The sequence below is a fragment of the Nerophis lumbriciformis genome, linkage group LG35 (assembly GCF_033978685.3).
Source record: "Nerophis lumbriciformis linkage group LG35, RoL_Nlum_v2.1, whole genome shotgun sequence".
NCBI lineage: Eukaryota > Metazoa > Chordata > Actinopteri > Syngnathiformes > Syngnathidae > Nerophis > Nerophis lumbriciformis.
In genome coordinates this window covers 522,501-545,458 of record NC_084582.2, presented here as the reverse complement: position 1 = coordinate 545,458, position 22,958 = coordinate 522,501, and the positions used below count along the sequence as shown (strand labels likewise).

Genomic DNA, 22,958 nt, shown 5'->3' with positions numbered 1-22,958 from the left:
CAGGCACTTTGAAGCTTTTTTTAGGGATATTGCGTGATGGGTAAAATTTTGAAAAAAACTTCGAAACATAAAATAAGCCACTGGGAACTGATTTTTAATGGTTTTAACCATTCTGAAATTGTGATAATGTTCCCCTTTAAAATGACAGGGAGGGTGTTTTTTGGGTGTGATGTTAAAATGTACATTAGTTGTTAATGTATTGTAATTTGGGAAGTTACTGTTTTAAGTTAGTTTCTTCCCACTGGTACAGCTCAGTTTAGTTTGCCACAGCACAGTTTGAATTGGTAAATTGACTTGTGTTTCCATCATAAGCATGGGGACGATAGTGCCAGCTCCATAAATAGCATGACGTCTTAGCAACATCGTGACCTATAACTTGCCAGTGAATTCAACAAAGATGTTATTGCTGCTGAATGTCAGTTAAGTAGATGCTTAGAGGGCAAAAAAATGATCACGATTGTTTCATACCCATAGGGATGCAGGGTTTCCCCCACATTGCCAATATACATGTGGCGGTGTGGCTACATTGTTATTTATTGGGCATAATTGGCGATGATGCACATATTATCCAACCATTTTCTGCCGCTTGTCCCTTTTGGGATCGGGGGTATATTTCTTTTAATTTAACTTGGATATTTAAATGTTTACATTCCAATTACAATGTTAAAATATACGATAAATACAAGTTAATTGCATTTGAAAGTGTATACTTGCATTATTATTATGTTATATCATTACATCAGTGGTTACTTTGGTCTCAAAATAATGTTGACAATATTATCGTTTATCTGCAATAATTTGTAGGACAATTTATCATTGACCAACTTTTGCTATTGGCCCAGGCCTATAGGTAACTACACTATTCACCAGCCTCAGCCAAAGAAGTAAGAAGTGCTTGGTTAACTTTTGTGTTTCGTGTCAATGTGAGGAAGTCTCTTTGTGTGTGCAAACTTCTTTGAAGACAGTTGTTTACCAAGTTTGCCGACAATATACAAAAAGATTTTCCCAGAAACTCTCTGGAATGGTGGGGTTAGTGTTTACTATAAATGGCAACAGGAAAAACAATGAGGTGGTAAGTCTAGCAACGGTCGATGAACAATTTGTAGTGGTACGTTTACGTTAGCAATGTAGCTATGTATCTACCCATTGTTTCAATTCCGACTCCAGAGATAAACGTGCTACATTTAATGCAGGAATGTACATCTTATTTCAAATAGGAATACATGCCTATTTGTAGTACTATTATGTAGTACTTTGTGGCATTGAAAGTAATAAACAAGTGCTCTTTTCTAAAATTCATTGCTGTTACTATTTCTTATAAAAAGTAGTATGTAATTCCAATGTATAATATTTTTCGGTCCCCTGTAAGAAGTGTAACACTACAAAAATGTCTTTGTGAGGGTGCGGAGTGTGGAGACAGGCTAAAGAACGCCCCCGAAAACGGTTCGTTTTCAAAAGACAATCAGAAAGCGGCAAGAAGATGGTCCTTAATGTAAAATGTATGCAGAATTCTGACCAAAGCACCACCATTACATGTCATGTAGACCACAGGAAGTGTTTTTAATGATAAATAAAAATAGTAAATTACCCTTTAAAGTAAGCTATACAACTCATAAAACCCTTTCACGTGTATGTACAGGTAAAAGCCAGTAAATTAGAATATTTTGAAAAACTTGATTTATTTCAGTAATTGCATTCAAAAGGTGTAACTTGTACATTATATTTATTCATTGCACACAGACTGATGCATTCAAATGTTTATTTCATTTAATTTTGATGATTTGAAGTGGCAACAAATGAAAATCCAAAATTCCGTGTGTCACAAAATTAGAATATTACTTAAGGCTAATACAAAAAAGGGATTTTTAGAAATGTTGGCCAACTGAAAAGTATGAAAATGAAAAATATGAGCATGTACAATACTCAATACTTGGTTGGAGCTCCTTTTGCCTCAATTACTGCGTTAATGCGGCGTGGCATGGAGTCGATGAGTTTCTGGCACTGCTCAGGTGTTATGAGAGCCCAGGTTGCTCTGATAGTGGCCTTCAACTCTTCTGCGTTTTTGGGTCTGGCATTCTGCATCTTCCTTTTCACAATACCCCACAGATTTTCTATGGGGCTAAGGTCAGGGGAGTTGGCGGGCCAATTTAGAACAGAAATACCATGGTCCGTAAACCAGGCACGGGTAGTCTCCGAAAGCCAGCGCAAACAAGCTAGCAAGCTACGGAGTTTGCCGCCAATGTATTTCTTGTAAAGTGTATAAAAACGAATATGGAAGCTGGACAAATAAGATGCCAAAAACCAACCACTTTCATGTGGTATTAGACAGAAAGGAGGAACTTTTTTTCTCCTCCATTTGAAAATGTGGACGTTATCAGCACTACTGTCTGATTACAATCAATGCAAGTCATCAGAATCAGGTAATACACCAACTTATATTCTTGTCTTCATGAAAGAAAGGAATCTATATGTGTTAAACATGCATGTATATTCATTAAAACACCTTTAACATGTAAACAAAAGCGGCAAAATAAATAAATATAAATTATATACTGTATATATCAATGTATGTATATATATACGTGTGTATATATATATATATATATATATATATATATATATATATATATATATATATATATATATATATACATATATATATGTGTGTGTGTGTGTGTGTGTGTGTGTGTGTGTGTGTGTGTGTGTGTATATACATGTGTGTGTTTATATATATATATATATATATATATATATATATATATATATATATATATATATATATATATATATATATATATATATATATATATATATATATGATATGTGTGTGTATGTTACTCATCAGTTACTCAGTACTTGAGTAGTTTTTTCACAACATACTTTTTACTTTTACTCAAGTAAATATTTGGGTGACTACTCCTTACTTTTACTTGAGTAATAAATCTCTAAAGTAACAGTACTCTTACTTGAGTACAATTTCTGGCTACTCTACCCACCTCTGGCTTTAGATGATCCAACTTTTCAGTGATGTCAGCGGTGAGCTCAACAGAATAAGCCCTTCTACTCTAAAGTGTAGCTGCTTACATGTAGGTACAAATTTACAGACATGTGTAGGGCAGGACGTTACTAAGCTACATGTGACGCACTCGGCCAAAAGGGGCTTAGGAAATGTTAAGCTGGTCACTAGGTTATTTCAAATATAGCCTCATGCAATAAAAGCCATGCTTTTTGATGATACAAGCCTGCCCTATTGTTGAAGTCTCGACCGCTCTGTCTTACTTGCCTCTATGTTGGCACTGAACCCTGACCGATAGTAAACTCTGAGGGAAGGCAACAACTTCCTGCCAACTGTTCATTTCAACAGATGCTTTCAGAAAGAAATACATTTTCATCTCTGACAGTTCTCAAAGAAAGGCTGCATGTTGAGAAATATGTAGTTTTCTTTCCCTGCACAAAAAAGATTGAGTTGAAACAGATTTTTGTGTAAATGGTGTCCATCATGTTTGAATAATGCACTGTTCTATTCCTTCTGTATACTTTTTATTTCTCTCCACTATTGTTTTACAAGTTTACCTTGGTTTTAAGCTGCACAGTGCAATTGGATTTGAAAGAGCAGCTTAAAGCCTTTACTGGAAAGCTGTCTTCTCCATCAGGCCAATGAAGAGAAGATAGGTACACCTCCACGCCCTCTGACAACATCAGAAAAACCTTTACAGTAGATTAATCATCAGTCTCACCTTTCGATTCAAAACACCCTCCGATTTTGGTCAAACTAACTGCAGTTGGGAGAAGTACACTTCACCTCCACTTTTTAATGACACACACAGCAAGAAATACCAGAGAGAAAACTGACCAAAGGATAGACAAGAATAAACGCTCGCTGTGAAGCATTACATGTTCTGTTGCATAATTTACACATTCAATGAACACAAAACAATGTGGGAATTTGTTTTATTTAATAATATATGAAAACTGTTAATGAGTTAAATAAAACAATCTCACAATATATAGACAACGTGTATGTAAAGACATGCCGTTGTAGAGGAACATCAGGTCTATTGTGACCAGGTTAACTTTGCAGCCCTCTGAATTCCTTCAGACTTTGAGGCCCAGTTGTTTCCCTCAGGTTTTCCCGTGCTGCTACGCCCACCAACCACTGCGGTCTAGCCTGCGTTCATGCATGCACCTTTGCATTGTGTAACCGTGCAAACGTGGCTGTCGGGGTCTGATCTGTTCACTGCAGATCTGATCAAATTTTCTTGCACACCGTGAAGACACACAGAAGCATAAACATCTTCGATTTAAGAGCAGGCCTGCTCTCCATGAGGACTAAATTGTCAATACATCCACTGATGGGGGTGTGGACAGAGCAGAAATGCTCAAATGCCAGGCGACCTCTTGTGGTAGTTTTTATGAACTGAATCTATATATACACTCACAAAACAGAAATAAATATACAAATAGTTCAATTAAGATTTGTAAATCATCAACTTTATCAAATCATACAGTGCCATTCTCTTTACTTTTGTATAAAGATGTTATTGCTGCCATCCACCTTTAACACTGCATTCAATCTGCTCCCATCAGCTCAACGTCCCGACAGGAAGGGGCCACGGTGCCGTCGTCGACCCAGGGAAAGAGCGGGACTCACAAAATCTGCTTGGTGTGCTCCGACGAGGCCTCTGGTTGCCACTATGGTGTGCTCACTTGTGGCAGTTGCAAGGTGTTTTTCAAAAGGGCAGTGGAAGGTACGAAGATCAGTCATAAATTACATATCACGCTTGACCATTGCATACCCTCTGTAATATTGAATTTATGGCAGTTACTCTTAGGTGTTTTGCAGCATAACTTTTCTGTAACATGAATCTTGTGCTATATCTCAGGGCAACATAATTATTTATGTGCTGGAAGGAACGACTGCATCATAGACAAGATCAGGAGAAAGAACTGCCCAGCTTGCCGCTTCCGCAAGTGTCTGATGGCAGGCATGAATCTGGAAGGTACACTAGTTATATCATGGAGTCTAGGGATGTCCCGATCTAGGTTTTTGCATTTCCGATCCGATACCGATACTGACCGATACTGGCCTATCCGAGCATGTATTAAAGTTTAAAGTTATTTAGCCTACTTAGTTGTCAGAATCATGTTGAAAAGGGTTTTAGTACTCTTGATAGCAACTAGCCACCTGAATTAGGGGAGTTTGAATAATACACAATGGTTGGTAACAAGAAACTGACCTGTTTATTCAAGGATAAACACAAAATAGACAAAATGATACATGACAAACAGAAATGGCATCATTGAACTAGGGTTGGGCGATATGGCCTTTTTTTAATATTGCAATATTTTAAGGCCATATTGCGATACACGATATATATCTCGATATTTTGCCTTAGCCTTGAATGAACACTTGATGCATATAATCATAGCAGTATGATGATTCTATGTGTTTTGATTGATTGATTGAGACTTTTATTAGTAGGTTGCACAGTGAAGTACATATTCCGTACAATTGACCACTAAATAGTAACACCCCAATAAGTTTTTCAACTTGTTTAAGTCGGGGTCCACTTAAATTGATTGATGATACAGATATATACTATCATCATAATACAGTCATCACACAAGATAATCACATTGAATTATTTACATTATTTATAATCCAGGGTGTGGAGGGGGGCGCCGGATGTAAGTGTCAAAAAGACAGCCAAAAGAGTTTGATATGAGAATAAATCTAAAGTTAAAATATATGGTAGAAATGCACCCATTTGCAGGAAATGTAGTCTTGATTTTCAAAATTTTCTTTCAAGGCTTGCATGTCTACATTAAAACATTCTTCTTCATACTGCATTATTATATGCTACTTTTAAACTTTTAAACTTTCATGCAGGGAAGGAAATCACAACTAAAAAAATCACTAATTTTTTCATACGGTGTTGATGTGGAAATTTTTGCCTCAGCATTTTGATGGTGTGGACGTGTGGCACCGAATGGAGATAAGCGTCTCGACAGACGTCACAATATTTTAACAATGATGACGAAAACTGTTTTCTCTGTCGTGTCCGTGTGTTGAAAATTGTTATGCGCTTATTTTTTTATTAGATTTTGTGCGTGGCATAGATTTGCTATGCGCAGAGGACGCTTAAACAGTGCGCAGTTGCACAGGCGAGCACCTTAGAGGGAGCGTTGCTCGCACGGCTGCGCTAGCATCACAGCTAACGTTAGCCATGCTGCTACCTCTCTGCTGGGAGAGGACGTATACGTATGTGACGTATGTCGTGACAGTATGTGACGTGTGTCGTGACAGTATGTGACGTGTGTAAGAAGGTGCGCTTGCTGTCTGTAAGAGGGAGACACAGGAAAGAGTGAGAAGAGCCTGTCGTGTAATGCCAGCAGCTAAAAGCAACTGCTGTGAGAATTCACAGACATGTGGATGTGTTGAAGGTGTGCTGGAAAATGCGGAACGGAAATTTCGGAGCAGCAGAAAAGTGGAATGTATTATTTAAATCGGTGCGTTGGAAAACACGGACCGGAGTTGTTTTTTTTAAACTGGATCTGGATCGGCATTTTCCCATGCCTTGCCGATACGCAATTTTTGGCAAATATCGGCAGCCGATCCGATCCAAATATCGCATCGGGACACCCCTAATGGAGTCTATTTAATTACTTTTTTCCAACTTAAGTACTCATAACTTTTCCACTGCATGTTCCATTTTCTGCAGCACGTAAGACCAAGAAGTTGAATCGGTTAAAAGGCGGTCAGACAAGCAACCCACCCGAGGTGCAACTTCCCCCGCCGACCGAGGCCCGCGCACTTGTGCCCAAGTGCATGCCTCAGCTGGCCCCCACAATGCTGTCCCTTTTGACGGCTATCGAACCCGACATCCTCTATGCGGGCTACGATAGCACCCTGCCTGACACCCTTGCCCGCTTCCTGACCTCTTTGAACAGACTGGGTGGACGACAGCTTATTTCTGCTGTCAAGTGGGCCAAGGCTTTGCCAGGTAAGAAGTTAGTTTTATGAACCAACACATTTTTCATACCCAGCATGCATTTTTGACCCTTAAAATGCTTGTACACTTTGCTGCTCTCCTGGTACGTATTTTGTTGTGTTTTCACTTTCGACACCGCAATTTGCACGTAGGCATAGTAGTGACCAGGTTTTGGCCAAGTACAGCGCTTCTATGCTCCAGCAGATGCCACTCCAAGCAAGTGCTGTGAGGTGGACACATTCAATTCGATTCATTCAGTGCCTCAGCGTTTTATGTTTACAGTGTGACATTTGCCTAATCATCAGTGGGCGGGGGCGGTTACAAAAGTGTATGGGTGGTACTCAAGATAAAAAGTTACATTGATGTATTAATAAAGTGATACCATGGGCAAACATGCTGATACCTGAATGAATGCCGTGTGAGAGCGGTCCAGCTGAGGAAAGGGAAATGGCATTCTAAAATAAGTATAAAAACAAGTTAACATACATACTACGATTATGTAGAAAAGAATATTACAGTGAATTATTGGACAGGAACAAAACTAATATGAGAGCAACATGGGACATCCTCAATAGCATTATTAAAAATGGCACTAAGAGGGACTACCCTCAATACTTCTTAGACGGAAATGAAAAAAAATGACAACATAAAGGAAGTAGTTGAAAGCTTCAATAATTATTTTGTGAATATTGGACCAAAATTGGAAGAAAGGATTCCAGACCCAGTTTCAATTGAGGACTATAATGATACTATAGAGCCAAATCCCAACTCCATGTTCCTCAGTAATGTGACACAGGAGGAAATAGTTACAATTGTAAAAAAATGTAAATCTAAGACTTCAACTGATTGTAACGAAATTGATATGAAAACGATAAAAAAGGTTATTGAAGAGATCTCAGGACCATTAATGTATATTAGTAACCTATCATTTCAAACAGGTACATTTCCAAACAAAATGAAAATAGCTAAAGTTGCACCAATTTACAAGACTGGCGACAAACATCAATTTACAAACTATAGACCTGTTTCCTTACTTCCACAATTTTCTAAAATCATTGAAAAACTGTTCAATAACAGATTAGAGAGTTTCATAAATAAAAATAGAATACTCGAAGAAAATCAATATGGATACAGAGCTAATGTTTCAACGTCCATGGCTTTAATTGAAATTACAGAAGAAATGATCAATGCTATAGATAATAAAAAATATGCGGCAGCAGTTTTTATGGATCTAACTAAAGCATTTGGCACAATTAATCACAATATTTTAATCAAAAAACTAGAACGATATGGCATCAGAGGGTTAGTCTCAAACTGGATAAGAAGTTATTTAATGAACAGGAAACAATACGTGAAGCTAGGCGAACACACGTCTACAACGCTAAATATATCCTGTGGTGTACCTCAGGGATCAATACTAGGACCTAAATTATTCAATCTATATATAAATGACATTTGTAAAGTTACAAAAGATTTAAAGTTAGTATTATTTGCGGATTTTGTTCAGGAGAGAACACACAGAAGATACTACCGGTACAAATAGTAACAGAAGAAATTAACAAATTAAAAAGATGGTTTGACAAAAACAGACTATCGTTGAATCTCAGTAAAACTAAAATAATGCTATTTGGTAACAGTAGAAGAGAAAGTCAAACACAAATACAAATAGACGGAATAGAAATTGAAAGAGTAAATGAAACCACATTTCTAGGTATATTGATTGATGATAAATTGATCTGGAAATCTCACGTAAAAAATATACAACATAAAGTAGCAAGAAACACGTCATTAATGAATAAAGCAAAACATGTTCTAGACAAAAAATCACTTCATATTCTCTACTGCTCACTAGTGTTACATATCTGAGTTACTGTGTAGAAATATGGAGAAATAATTACAAAAGTACACTTCATTCATTAACGGTGTTACAAAAAAGATCAGTTATAATAATACATCATGTTGGATATAGAGAACACACAAATCCTTTATTTATTGAATCAAAGATACTGAAATTCTACGACATAGTGAATTTGCAAACAGCTAAAATGATACACAAAGCAAACTATAACCTGCTACCCAAGAATATACAACAATTCTTCTCAAAAAAAGAGGAGAAATATAATCTTAGACAGAAATGTAATTTAAAACATTTGTATGCATGTACAACACTTAAGACCTTCAGTATATCAGTATGTGGAATTAAATGATGGAATGGATTAAGCAAAGCAATCAAACAATGTACTAATATGATCCACTTCAAGAAACTCTTCAAACTTAAAGTGTTTACAAAGTACAAAGAAGAAGAACCATGATAAACATTCTGAATTTATTTAACTCATCCATTCTTTCATTCTTTCACTCACAAAATAATCTTACTTATCTCAACATATGAAATGTAACTTACTTCACCAATTATTATTTATTTACTTATTTTTATTGTGATTACTTATGGAGTATATTGTGAATAAATTGAGAACAGGAAGTGAACAAAAGTTTTAGCAACTGTTATGTAAAAGAAAAGGGGTAGGATTAAATAAGCTCTGCTTCTTCCTACTCCTTTTCGAACATGTTGAAAAGAGACACTGGAGATTGTGATGTATCATGTTGTATGATTGCATGTTCCAAATAAACTCAAACTCAAAATTTCAGCTACATCACCTAGAGCTGGCAACGTCTATAAGTGTTTTTTAAATGATTTATTATTTCAAAGTCTTGTAAGTAGTGCAATTTGTAAGGACTTAAGATATAAAATAGTAATGGAAGAGATTTTGTTAGTTCCTAGAAAACAATAGAAAAGAGTGAATATAAGTGTTTTTATTACTATTTATTATTTCAAAGTCTTTTTAAGTAGTCAATTTGTAAGTACTAATGGGAGAGATTTTGTTTATTCCTAGAAAACAATTGAGCTATTTGTATCTGCTTTAGTTCCTAGAAAAACAAATGCGCTACTTCTCATTCTATATAGCAATCATCTCCTTCCAACATCCTCTTGTTGCCTGCTGTCTCCCGTTTTCTCTCAAACATCCTTCCACTCAGGTTTCAGGAACCTTCACCTGGACGACCAGATGACTCTGCTCCAATGCTCCTGGCTCTTCCTCATGTCGTTCAGCCTGGGTTGGAGGTCTTACCAGCAGTGTAACGGCGACATCCTCTGTTTTGCCCCGGACCTCATCATGAATGAGTATGTCTTCATCGTAATAACAAATCTAATGGAGGACCAATAATGTTGGAGCTGAACTTGAGACTCAGCGTCCTATCCTGATGGATGAATATGTGTTTTTGTCTTTTGTGATTAAAGGGAGCGAATGAAGCTGCCATACATGGCCGAACAGTGTGCACAGATGATGAGGATTAGCAGCGAGTTTGTCCGGCTGCAGGTTTCTTTCGACGAATATCTGTGCATGAAAGTCCTGCTGCTGCTCAGCACAGGTCAGACTTCCCGTGGTGCACAAACCTAAAACATATTTATTTGAAATTTCACTTCCAAGATTCCTCCCTCTTTAGCACATCTTGCAAGTCGAATCGTTAAAAGGCAGTTTAACGTTTAGAACATATGTTGATCTCGAGTCTTTTCCCTGCTGCAGTGCCAAAAGACGGTCTGAAGAGTCAGGCAGCTTTCGAGGAGATCCGGATGTCTTACATCAAGGAGCTGGGGAAAGCGATAGTGAAACGAGAGGAGAATTCCAGCCAGAACTGGCAGCGTTTCTACCAGCTCACTAAGCTGCTGGACTCCATGCATGAGGTTAGTAAACAGGACCTCACATTGAGCTTTTTGCCTTTAGACTCCATCAAACCAGGATTTGTTCCCGCAAAAAATGGGATTCATCAGACTTTTTGAAGGCAAATAAATTGAATACTTGTCCAAGTCAAGTGGCCAGATCTCAAACTGGTAATAGAGCATGTTTCTCTGACTGATACAGCTAATGAAAAGTAGTGACAGAATATGGAAAGCGGAACCCATCCTGCAAATGTTTTTTTAACCAAAGTACTGTTAAACAGCACTAAGTAACTTTTTAACCTTCATAAAATATTCTCATAACTTTTGGGACGATATACATCAACTTATAACTAGTTGAATGACACCTCTGTCATGGCCTGAGGGGGTCTGTATCACTCTCACTGGCACTAAGCAACTTTCAGGACGGTGGCAGAAACCCTGCCAGACGAAAAACTACAAATGTGCTGACTTTGTTTAGGCACACGTCACTCCCCTTTTCCCCATTCATTAATAAGATGGACGTCGATGCAAACACTTACGTGCAAATGGAACACGTACGTGCAAGCGTTCCATTTGTAGGGCTGTTTTGGATGTAAACAATGATATCCGCTTCTATACTATCCGTTATTATTAGCACTTCTGATTAGCTTTTGTCGCAGTAAATCAGCCATAAACAATGTATTGTTGTAGGTTTATATATGGTAACGTCACTGCAGTGTAAACTACATTTATTGGACGTACACATGTCTATATTGAAAATAAAAGGCCTTATCTTCGATATCATTTAAATAACTCCGCTGCACAGCTGCTTTGAGTTGTAAACAATGAAGGCTCAAGGCTACAGTGGGGCAAAAAAGTATTTAGTCAGCCACCAATTGTGCAAGTTCTCCCACTTAAAATGATGACAGAGGTCTGTAATTTTCATCATAGGTACCACTCAACTGTGAGAGACAGAATGTGAAAAAGAAATCCAGGAATTCACATTGTAGGATTTTTAAATAATTTATTTGTAAATTATGGTGGAAAATAAGTATTTGGTCAATAACAAAAATTCAACTCAATACTTAGTAATATAACCTCTGTTGGCAAAAACAGAGGTCAATCGATTACTATAGGTCTTTACCAGGTTTGCACACACAGTAGCTGGTATTTTGGCCCATTCCTCCATGCAGATCTTCTCGAGAGCAGTGATGTTTTGAGGCTGTCACCGAGCAACACGGACTTTCAACTCCCTCCACAGATTTTCTATGGGGTTGAGGTCTGGAGACTGGCTAGGCCATTCCAGGACTTTCAAATGCTTCTTACGGAGCCACTCCTTCGTTGCCCGGGCGGTGTGTTTGGGATCATTGTCATGCTGGAAGACCCAGCCACGTTTCATCTTCAAAGCTCTCACTGATGGAAGGAGGTTTTGGCTCAAAATTTCACGATACATGGCCCCATTCATTCTTTCCTTAACACGGATCAGTCAACCTGTCCCCTTAGCAGAAAAACAGCCCCAAAGCATTATGTTTCCACCCCCATGCTTCACAGTAGGTATGGTGTTCTTGGGATGCAACTCAGTATTCTTCTTCCTCCAAACACGACGAGTTGAGTTTATACCAAAAAGTTCTATTTTGGTTTCATCTGACCACATGACATTCTCCCAATCCTCTGCTGTATCATCCATGTGCTCTCTGGCAAACTTCAGACGGGCCTGGACATGCACTGGCTTAAGCAGGGGGACACGCCTGGCACTGCAGGATTTGATTCCCTGTCGGCGTAGTGTGTTACTGATGGTAACCTTTGTTACTTTGGTCCCAGCTCTTTGCAGGTCATTCACCAGGTCCCCCCGTGTGGTTCTGGGATTTTTGCTCACCGTTCTCATGATCATTTTGACCCCACGGGATGAGATCTTGCGTGGAACCCCAGACCGAGGGAGATTATCAGTGGTCTTGTATGTCTTCCATTTTCTGATAATTGCTCCCACAGTTGATTTTTTCACACCAAGCTGCTTGCCTATTGTAGATTCACTCTTCACAGTCTGGTGCAGGTCTACAATTCTTTTCCTGGTGTCCTTCGACAGCTCTTTGGTCTTGGCCATAGTGGAGTTTGGAGTCTGACTGTTTGAGGCTGTGGACAGGTGTCTTTTATACAGATAACCAGTTCAAACAGGTGCCATTAATACAGGTAACGAGTGGAGGACAGAAGAGCTTCTTAAAGAAGAAGTTACAGGTCTGTGAGAGCCAGAGATCTTCCTTGTTTGAAGTGACCAAATACTTATTTTCCACCATAATTTACAAATAAATTCTTTAAAATTCCTACAATGTGAATTCCTGGATTTTTTCTCTCACAGTTGAAGTGTACCTATGATGAAAATGACAGACCTCTGTCATCATTTTAAGTGGGAGAACTTGCACAATCGGTGGCTGACTAAATACTTTTTTGCCCCACTGTATATACCGGTAAGCGAAGCTACGAGCTAAATCGCAAAAGTAATAACCGATTATAAAACTAATAATTAATTGCCAAACACAGTAGGCACTGACCTAATTAAAAGTAGTTTTAGGAAAATCATTATTTTGCCTTACGGTGATGCTATTGTTTTACAGTAGATGGCTAAACTAGCTACACAACAAACCGAACTCTAACATTGCTAACGTATCATTAACACATTTTATTACTTACCATTTCATTGTCTCCTCCATTGCCATAGATAGTAGTCACAGACTCAGGCATGAGTTGACTTTTGGAAAATCCATCTTCAGGTTCCTGAAGCAGGACTCTTCAAAGTGCTCTGCACACACAAAGCGAGACTTCTTTCGAGTTGAAGGTGCACTGCCACAAATAATAGAAGTTAAAACGTAAGGCACATTCTTACTTCAGATGAGGCTGAAAGTTGTGCTGTCACTTGTGCTGGTTAAAACAAACAACAACAAAACATTTTTGGGGAGTACCATGGGCATTTTGTCCTTTGGACTACAAATGCTCCAACATTAAATAAAATGGTGTACTCACCACTTGTCTAATGATTGAGCTTTACATTGCATGTGTGCTAGAATGTCTTTCAAAGCATTTAGACCACTACTCGTAGGGGGCGCCATTAATGTCATTTGTCAAATTAATTTGTGAGTTATTGTGAATGCATAGGTATTTAAGATCATTCCATTAGTATTCAATGCAGTTTTTACGCAGTCCTTCATGACTTAGCAGCGGATGTTCTGTTCTGTGTGTGCAGATGGTTGGCAGTCTTCTCAACTTTTGTTTCTACACATTTGTGAATAAATCCCTGAGTGTGGAGTTCCCCGAGATGCTGGCAGAGATCATCAGCTACCAGCTGCCCAAAGTCAAGGCCGGGAGCGTCAAAGCCCTCCTCTTCCATCAGAAATGACTGCTTCCGCCAAACGGACACAATGCCTTAAATACCCCAACCCACTCCCCCACCTCTGTCAAGGACATGAGTACGTCTTCGGGAGCGAGGAGGTTTTTACAATTTTAACAAATAGCATCACGTCGTCTCAGGTGACTTCCTTCAAATACACGTCTATAATGGAACTCCTAACAGATATTTTCTACACATTATCATTTTACAGGTTGTAGTCGCCTTGAAGCAAACTAAAGTACATCAATATTCAAACGCTTTAGTTCGCTGTGGCTAAATATAGAAATTTTACTGTCCTTTGCGTGCTTTGATGTTTCTAACAATTTCCTAGGATTGTTGGCCATTTAAACAGACCTCTTCCAGGTTTACACGCGCAGATTATAAAAGGGAAAAAAAAACATGTGCCTTTTTTTTGTTTGCGTCAGATATCTCAGCCGTCTCTTCCCACCTGCCGGGGGCGTGCCTCTCCTCAGCCCGTCGCCGCCTTACCCTGATTGTACTTTCACCACACATGCAGTGGCAACGCTTCCTTATTAAGTAGCTGTGTTTTCCTCGCTCCTTGAAGTGCGCGCGCGTGTGAAAATTCACAGCCTGCTCTTCGCCCCTTTCCCCCACCTGGTTATTGAGGTGGGATTTAGGCACTTTGTACCCCGCTAAAGGCTTTAACTGTGAAGAATGCAAGGTTTTAGTCCACCTGATCTCAATCGATACTAACTTTCCCCTACCCCCTCCATCCTTCTGAACGAATCAATTTACCGAATGTGATTTGCGTCGACCAATCAGACAGGAATATTTTTGTGTAGTATTTTCGTGTAGTAATGAGTGCGTAAACGAGGCACCTAATGTAGCGGTGATTGTTGTGTTGCGTCACTTTTGTGGAGCCCCCAATTTCACCCACTGTTTTACTAACTGCTCCTTTAAAAGACGGTTACCGTATTTCCTCATCTAGATGTACTCAACTGCAGAAAGCACTGGGTATCTATTACCGGTTTTGAAATATTTTTTGCCCCACCTTTATTGTTTTTTTAATCTATATCAGATTTTCCCTTCATTAATGTAATACTGTATATCAGAGGTGGGAATCTCTCAGCACCTCCCGATTCGATCCATTTCTTGGGAGGATGATTACCGTATTTTTCGGAGTATAAGTCGCTCCGGAGTATAAGTCGCACCGGTCGGAAATGCATAATAAAGAAGGAACAAAACATATATAAGTCGCACTGGAGTATAAGTTGCATTTTTTGGGGAAATGTATTTGATAAAAGCCAACAGCAAGAATAGACATTTGAAAGGCAATTTAAAATAAATGAAGAATAGTGAACAACAGGCTGAATAAGTGTACGTTATATGAGGCATAAATAACCAACTGGTATGTTAACGTAACATATTATGGTAAGAGTCATTCAAATAACTATAACATATAGAACATGCTATACAATCTGTCACTCCTAATCGCTAAATCCCATCAAATCTTATACGTCTAGTCTCTTACGTGAATGAGATCAATAATATTATTTGATATTTTACGCTAATGTGTTAACAATTTCACACACAAGTCGCTCCGGAGCATAAGTCGCACCGGCCGAAAATGCATAATAAAGAAGGAACAAAACATATATAAGTCGCACTGGAGTATAAGTCGCAACGGCCAAAAATGCATAATAAAGAAGGAACAAAACATATATAAGTCGCTCCGGAGTATAAGTCGCACCGGCCGAAAATGGATAATAAAGAAGGAACAAAACATATATAAGTCGCTCCAGAGTATAAGTCGCACCGGCCGAAAATGCATAATAAAGAAGGAACAAAACATATATAAGTCGCACTGGAGTATAAGTCGCAACGGCCGAAAATGCATAATAAAGAAGGAACAAAACATATATAAGTCGCTCCGGAGTATAAGTCGCACCGGCCGAAAATGCATAATAAAGAAGGAATAAAACATATATAAGTCACACTGGAGTATAAGTCGCATTTTTTGGGGAAATGTATTTGATAAAAGCCAACAGCAAGAATAGACATTTGAAAGGCAATTTAAAATAAATGAAGAATAGTGAACAACAGGCTGAATAAGTGTACGTTATATGAGGCATAAATAAGCAACTGGTATGTTAACGTAACATATTATGGTAAGAGTCATTCAAATAACTATAACATATAGAACATGCTATACAATCTGTCACTCCTAATCGCTAAATCCCATCAAATCTTATACGTCTAGTCTCTTACGTGAATGACATCAATAATATTATTTGATATTTTACGCTAATGTGTTAATCATTTCACACATCAATCAATCAATCAATCAATCTTTATTTATATAGCCCTAAATCACAAGTGTCTCAAAGGGCTGCACAAGCCACAACGACATCCTCGGTACAAAGCCCACATAAGTCGCTCCTGAGTATAAGTCGCACCCCCGGCCAAACTATGAAGAAAAACTACGACTTATAGTCCGAAAAATACGGTAGATTCAGAATTGATTTTCGATTCAAACCGATTCCCACAAAGGTATTATTTGGTTAAAAAAAATACAATCTTTTCAATGGTCGCTGACCTGTACACGCAGCACGTAAACATGGACATTGCCTAAAAATGTCTTTTTAAAAACTGATGTTTTTTAAAATCGATTTAGAATCGTATTAAGAACCGCCATTCGGATGGAAATAGGTTTTTGAGCTACTGACTCGTTTTGTATAGATAGGAAACCATCAGAGTCAAACAAAATGCATGTTTGTTTTTTAAAAATAAGTTATATTACAATACAGGCCAAAAGTTTGGACACACCTTCTCATTTGATGCCTTTATTTTCATGACTATTTACATTGTAGATTGTCATTGAAGGCATCAAAACTATGAATGTGTCACCTGAAATGCTTTTCACTTCACAGGTGTCATAGTTTTGATGCCTGCATTGACATGAGAAGGTGTGTCCAAACTTTTGGCCTGTACTGTATGTGTAATGTGTACAAAAGTGACATTAACATTTGTTTACCGCTATAACAAGTAAAAATAAGTTTATTTCCATTAAAAAAAAAACGTATTTGCTCAGCAATACCTTAGGATATATTGCTGGAATTACTGTGTTTTTTAATTTTGAAATAATGATATTGCTCATATTGAACTGAGCAGCCAAAGAAAAAGCCAAACACTTTTTTTAAACATGACTATCAGCTTTACAGATGCCACGTCTGCTGCCGTAGCTATTAATAACCACAATGTGTGTGGGTCTTTTTTCCTGAGTAGAGGAAAAAACTTTGATTTGTTCGATTGTCGGAGCATTATTTGAGGAAATACGGTAGTTGGTAGTCGTATTTGAGGCCCCGTGGATACTTTGTCTTAAAGTTTGTCGCGCTATGTTTGTGTTTGCTACATTCAAACTTCACCTTCATCCTTTAGGATACTATTTGAGTGCCAAACCAGCCCCCCCCTTAGTGTGTTCTCCCGTTCTCAGTGATTTCTAGTGGGCTGCAAGCACCGCTGGACTGAAGAAGTCTGTGTGTGTGTGTGTGTGTGTGGGTGTGTGTGTGTGTGTGTGTGTGTGTGTGTGTGTGTGTGTGTGTGTGTGTGTGTGTGTGTGTGTGTGTGTGCACTTGTCTCACCATCCTTGTGTGGACATACACTTGACAAACCAACCTTTCTGTGAGGACCTTTTGACTTGTGAGGACATTTTCCTGGTCCTCACAACTACAGAAGTAAAATATTTTTTTTTACTTTGTGTGTTTTGCATTCTGAAGTGAGGTTGCAACTCTCTACTCCCATCTAGTGGTAGATATACATTTTTCCATCATTCTAGCTATAGTGGAAAGGGGGGCCCTCCCAATCTACTAACCAAACGTGGGTCCACACAAAGTAGGCAAGACATGTGTGTGTGTGTGTGTTGTTCAGCACAGATGATACATCTCCCCATTTGTGTTTTGCTAGCTTGTTGTTTGCGCTGCAAGCTTCTTTGTCTCGGTTGTTTGATGCGTTCGATCCTGTCATTTTATTTGTGTGAAAAGCACAAAATACTCCAGCTTTTAAAAAAAAAAAAAAAAAAAAATGTAAAAAAATAAGAATTGTTATAGTCATGTCAGGGCGAAATAGGAAACATTCTGTGAACATGTAAGGGGAAATCAATGCTGCCTTCTTGAGAGTAAGGCACTAAAGTCATGTGATTTCTCTCAGCCAATCAGGGATGGAGGGTAATCCTAATCATGATAATGTTGCAATGTAACAAAAGCACTGTATAGACACGAATTAGAAAAAAAATAAAACATTTTAAGTAAAAATTGATCTTTTTTTCATTGATTAGCATCGTGCATAACTCCTGTTTTTACGTTTCTGAGAGAGTCGCAAACGCATCTGTCCAGGTCGCTGGCGTGTGTGACGGGAAGAAAAGCTCTGACTCGCTATTTGGCGCCACCTGTTGCTTTGCATGTACACATCTCTGCGCCCCGAATAGATATCAGGGGTCAATACGGCATATGATACTGTAAGACTGTATAGGATTATGATTTTGAAATGTGGTAATTCCAAGTATTTCAGGAGAAAAAAAACCCTACAAGGCAGAGGTGGGTAAACTATAATAACCCCTTAGAGCAGGGGTCGGCAACCCGCGGCTCCGGAGCCGCATGCGGCTCTTTGATCACTCTGATGCGGCTCAGCAGCTTACTTGCCGAACCCCCCTGATTTTCCCGGGAGACTTACGGATTTCGGTGCCTCTCGCAGAAAACTCCCGGGAATAATATTCACCGATTTTCGCCCTTACAAATTATAATAAGGGCGTGCCATGATAGTACAGCATTTGAAGCCGTCTACAATCTGTATTAACAGCGTGCCAGCCTAACCACTTGTTATGAAGTATGCATCTTCTGCCTGCACACATACGCGGCAGCAAGGCATACTTGGTCAACAGCCACACAGGTTACACTGACGGTGGTCATATAAAACAACTTTAACACTCTTACTAATAATGCGCCACACTTTAAACCAAAACCAAACAAGAATGTCAAACACATTTCGGGAGAACATCTGCACCTTAACACAACATAAACACAACAGCACAAATACCCAGAATCCCATGCAGCCCTGACTCTTCTGGGCTACATTATACACCCACAAACCAGGAAGTAACAACCCAAATACTCCCACCATTGCTCTTTCTTTGATATTTTGTCAGCAATTGAGCCTTGGTAGAGCTCTGTGCTCCTGTCATCATCAAAGTACAGTAATAAATGCTTCTCATTACCTTGGATACCACTTTTTACACAGAAAATGCAGTATTTTGGATTGAAACGCTGAAAAAGACCAACACTTAAATGAATGTTTTACAGTACAAATATTTGAAGCTGAAATGTACCGTATTTTTCGGAGTATAAGTCGCACCTGAGTATAAGTCGCACCGGCCGAAAATGCATAATAAAGAAGGAAAAAAACATATATAAGTCGCACTGGAGTATAAGTCACATTTTTTGGGGAACTTTATTTGATCAAAGCCAACAGCAAGAATAGACATTTGAAAGGCAATTTAAAATAAATAAACAGGCTGAATAAGTGTACGTTATATGAGGCATAAATAACCAACTGGTATGTTAACGTAACATATTATGGTAAGAGTCATTCAAATAACTATAACATATAGAACATGCTATACAATCTGTCACTCCTAATCGCTAAATCCCATGAAATCTTATACGCATACTTGCCAACCCTCCCGAATTTTCCGGGAGACTCCCCGAAATTCAGCGCCTCACCCGAAAAACTTCCCGGGACAAATATTCTCCCCAAAATCTCCCGATTTTCAGCCGGAGCTGGAAGCCACGCCCCCTCCAGCTCCATGCGGACCTGAGTGAGGACAGCCTTTTTTTCGTGACGGGAGGACAACAGGGTGACAAGAACTAAATCATCCAGACTAGAGATAAATTGTATTATTATGTTTATTTTACCTAAAAATAAATATATTTATTAATTAAAAAAAATTTAAAAAAATAAATGCATTTTTACTATATTTTGCTAAAAACATCAAAATTAATTGTATTTTTATTTGTATTTTGTTTTGTGACTCCTTATTACATCCAGCCATAGAATTATACACTAAAATAAACATATTTTAAATTATCATAATAATTCATTTAAAATGACCATATTTAATTATTAAAATAATTGCTTGTTTATCAACAACTTTAGCATTTTATTCATTACATTTTGAAACTCTCAGAAGCCAAGTTATGTTATATTTCTTAATATTTATTTATGCAAGTTTGAAGTATCAATTATCTAAACACAGTTTTGTTTGCATATTTTCAGGATGTAGATATATATATATATGAAATACTTGACTTGGTGAATTGTAGCTGTCAATATACTCCTCCCCTCTTAACCACGCCCCGCCCACCGCCGAACACGCCCCCACCTCCCGAAATCGGAGGTCTGAAGGTTGGCAAGTATGCTTATACGTCTAGTCTCTTACGTGAATGAGCTAAATAATATTATTTAATATTTTACGCTAATGTGTTAATAATTTCACACATGAAACTATGAAAAAAAACTGCGACTTATAGTCCGAAAAATACGGTACTCCCAACATTTGATGATGTCAAAGCGAAGCAGCCATTAGTGTCATTTGGTCCATTTTCCTGGGTCACATTTATGCAAACTTTCCCATACGGCTCCTTGTTAGGGAAGAGCGAGCTGATCAATTAGACATTATTTGGCTTCATTCTGATAGTCCAGCACCAAAAACACCTTTGCCAACCTCAAAATGGTTTATTTGCAATAATTGGTTATGCTCATATTCTCCAGTTTGCAAAGCCAGATTTGACCCACCCATATTGCGCACTGCCCAAAGGGGCGGAGCCTGGTGTTTGTCCGGCTATTTATGTCCCAAAATGAGACAAAGCAGGAGGTTCTGCATTCACTTTTTAGTCCACTAGCCCGACATTTGCCCACCTCTGCTGTGTGAAAAGGTGGAAGAGCATCCTTTTCACGCCTCATTCGTTCACACGGTAACCATAGCAACCTCCGTTACCATGCTTGACCCTGTCACAGGTTATGATGGGGAAATAATTGTATGTTTTGTGTCGTTTTCTTCTCCTAAGTACATTTTTACAAGCATCGCTTTGCTTACGGAGTCGTCAGGAAACAAACAAGCGCTTTTCGTTGCCGTCGAAAAGGTTACTTTCACATTCAGCCTGCTCAAATTACTGCTGCTGCTCCTTTCAAACAGATATATATATTTAGAGATATATATTATATATATATGTATCTACACTCTTAGAAATAAAAGTGCTAAGTAGAACCATATATGGTTCTTCGGCTCGTCCTCATAGGAGAACCCTTTTTGGCTCCAGGTAGAACCTTTTTATAAAGGTTCCACCTGGAACCCTTTTGGAGGGTTCTACCTAGAACTGTGTGTGTAAGGTTCCACCCAGAACCCCCCATGAGAGGTTCTACAAAGAACCCACGCAGGGAGTTCCACTAAGAACCCTTTCGTATTTCAAGGGTTTCATCTAGAACCCACACAGGGAGTTCCACTAAGAACCCTTTTGTATTTCAAGACTTTCATCTAGAACCCACGCAGGGAGTTCCACTAAGAACCCTTTCGTATTTCAAGGGTTTCATCTAGAACCCACACAGGGAGTTCCACTAAGAACCCTTTCGTTTGTCAAGGGTTTCATCTAGAACCTATGCAGGGAGTTCCACTAAGAACCCTTTCATGTTTCAAGGGTTTCATCTAGAACTCACACAGGGAGTTCCACAAAGAACTCTTTCATGTTTCAAGGGTTTCATCTAGACCTGACACAGGGGGTTCTAAAAACATCCCTTTTCAAAGGTTTTCACCGATAACCATCTTGTCTTCTGAGGGTTCTATAAAGAACCATATTGTATTCTACAGATCAGTTTAGTTCATATTATATTGTGGTCATTTATCATGTTGACATTGAACAAACATTTGAATGAGAAAAACATTTATTTAAAGATAGGCACCATTATTGGTAAATGTTATCAGGAAGTATGTCCCTGGTGACACAGGATCTTACCCATGCTTTCAACAATCCCTGAAGAACTCTTTCTTCCAAAAACGGTTCTCTGGATCAAAACAGTTCTTACTGGAACCCTTAGTGTTAGTGAGAACCCTTTTAAAACCAATTATTCAGAAAAGCGGTTTTAAAGGGTTCTCTGGATCAAAATGGTTCTTACTGGAACCATTAGCGTTACCAAGAACCCTTGAAAAACCCTTTCTTCGGGAAAGGGTTTTTCAGAAGCAAATGGTTCCAGTTAGAACCTCAGCCCTTGTAGAAGAACCCTTTTAGAACCCTTATTTCTAAGAGTGTATATAGATACAGATATATATATATATACTACAAAGCATTATACATATACCGGTGTGTGTGTATATATATATATATATATATATATATATATATATATATATACACATATATATAATATATATATATAGACAGATACATATATATACAGTATATATATATTCTACAATGCATCATTATATATATATACACACACTACAGTGCATAATTTTGTTTGCTGAGATGATTTTCCTGTTGTAACAAATAATGCAGTAGAAACGTTAGATAACACATCAGCACCCTGTCCAAAATAAGCTCTTTTCATACACTTTCAGGAACACACACGTGTAATGTTTTCAGACTACAAGGTGACCAAAGCACTTAACACAGAAGCTCACTAAGTAGTTGCTTTTGTTTGTCTTTTTTGTTATGGTTGTTAGAACAACAAACACACATTGATGTTAATGCTGTGAATATAAGTCCATTTTTTTTTCTCACCAAACTGTTTGTGAAAGTAATCGACCAGCTTGTATGGAAAGATTTGCACTCGCCAGCTATCGTTTGGAAATCTATTTTCTATAAAACATATATGCAGACAT

General features: G+C 38.3%; 1 protein-coding gene and 1 long non-coding RNA gene across 2 annotated transcripts in view; one reads left to right on the top strand and one right to left on the bottom strand.

The window, feature by feature from the left end:
• nr3c1 (nuclear receptor subfamily 3, group C, member 1 (glucocorticoid receptor)) overlaps window positions 1–16,357 on the top strand; it is a 67,357-nt gene extending 51,000 nt beyond the window's left edge. Inside the window, exons 3-9 of the mRNA XM_061928033.2 lie at window positions 4,588–4,748; window positions 4,884–5,000; window positions 6,723–7,004; window positions 10,029–10,173; window positions 10,291–10,421; window positions 10,577–10,734; window positions 13,925–16,357. Of these exons, the coding sequence (XP_061784017.2) occupies window positions 4,588–4,748; window positions 4,884–5,000; window positions 6,723–7,004; window positions 10,029–10,173; window positions 10,291–10,421; window positions 10,577–10,734; window positions 13,925–14,077 (1,147 nt within the window). The 3' untranslated portion in view covers window positions 14,078–16,357. The remainder of the gene's footprint in view (window positions 1–4,587; window positions 4,749–4,883; window positions 5,001–6,722; window positions 7,005–10,028; window positions 10,174–10,290; window positions 10,422–10,576; window positions 10,735–13,924) is intronic.
• Window positions 10,168–22,958, bottom strand: part of LOC133575361 (uncharacterized) — a 21,602-nt gene continuing 8,811 nt past the window's right edge. Inside the window, exons 2-3 of the long non-coding RNA XR_009811493.2 lie at window positions 13,375–13,483; window positions 10,168–10,446 (exon numbers count right to left, since the gene is read on the bottom strand). This is a non-coding gene — a long non-coding RNA (uncharacterized lncRNA). The remainder of the gene's footprint in view (window positions 10,447–13,374; window positions 13,484–22,958) is intronic.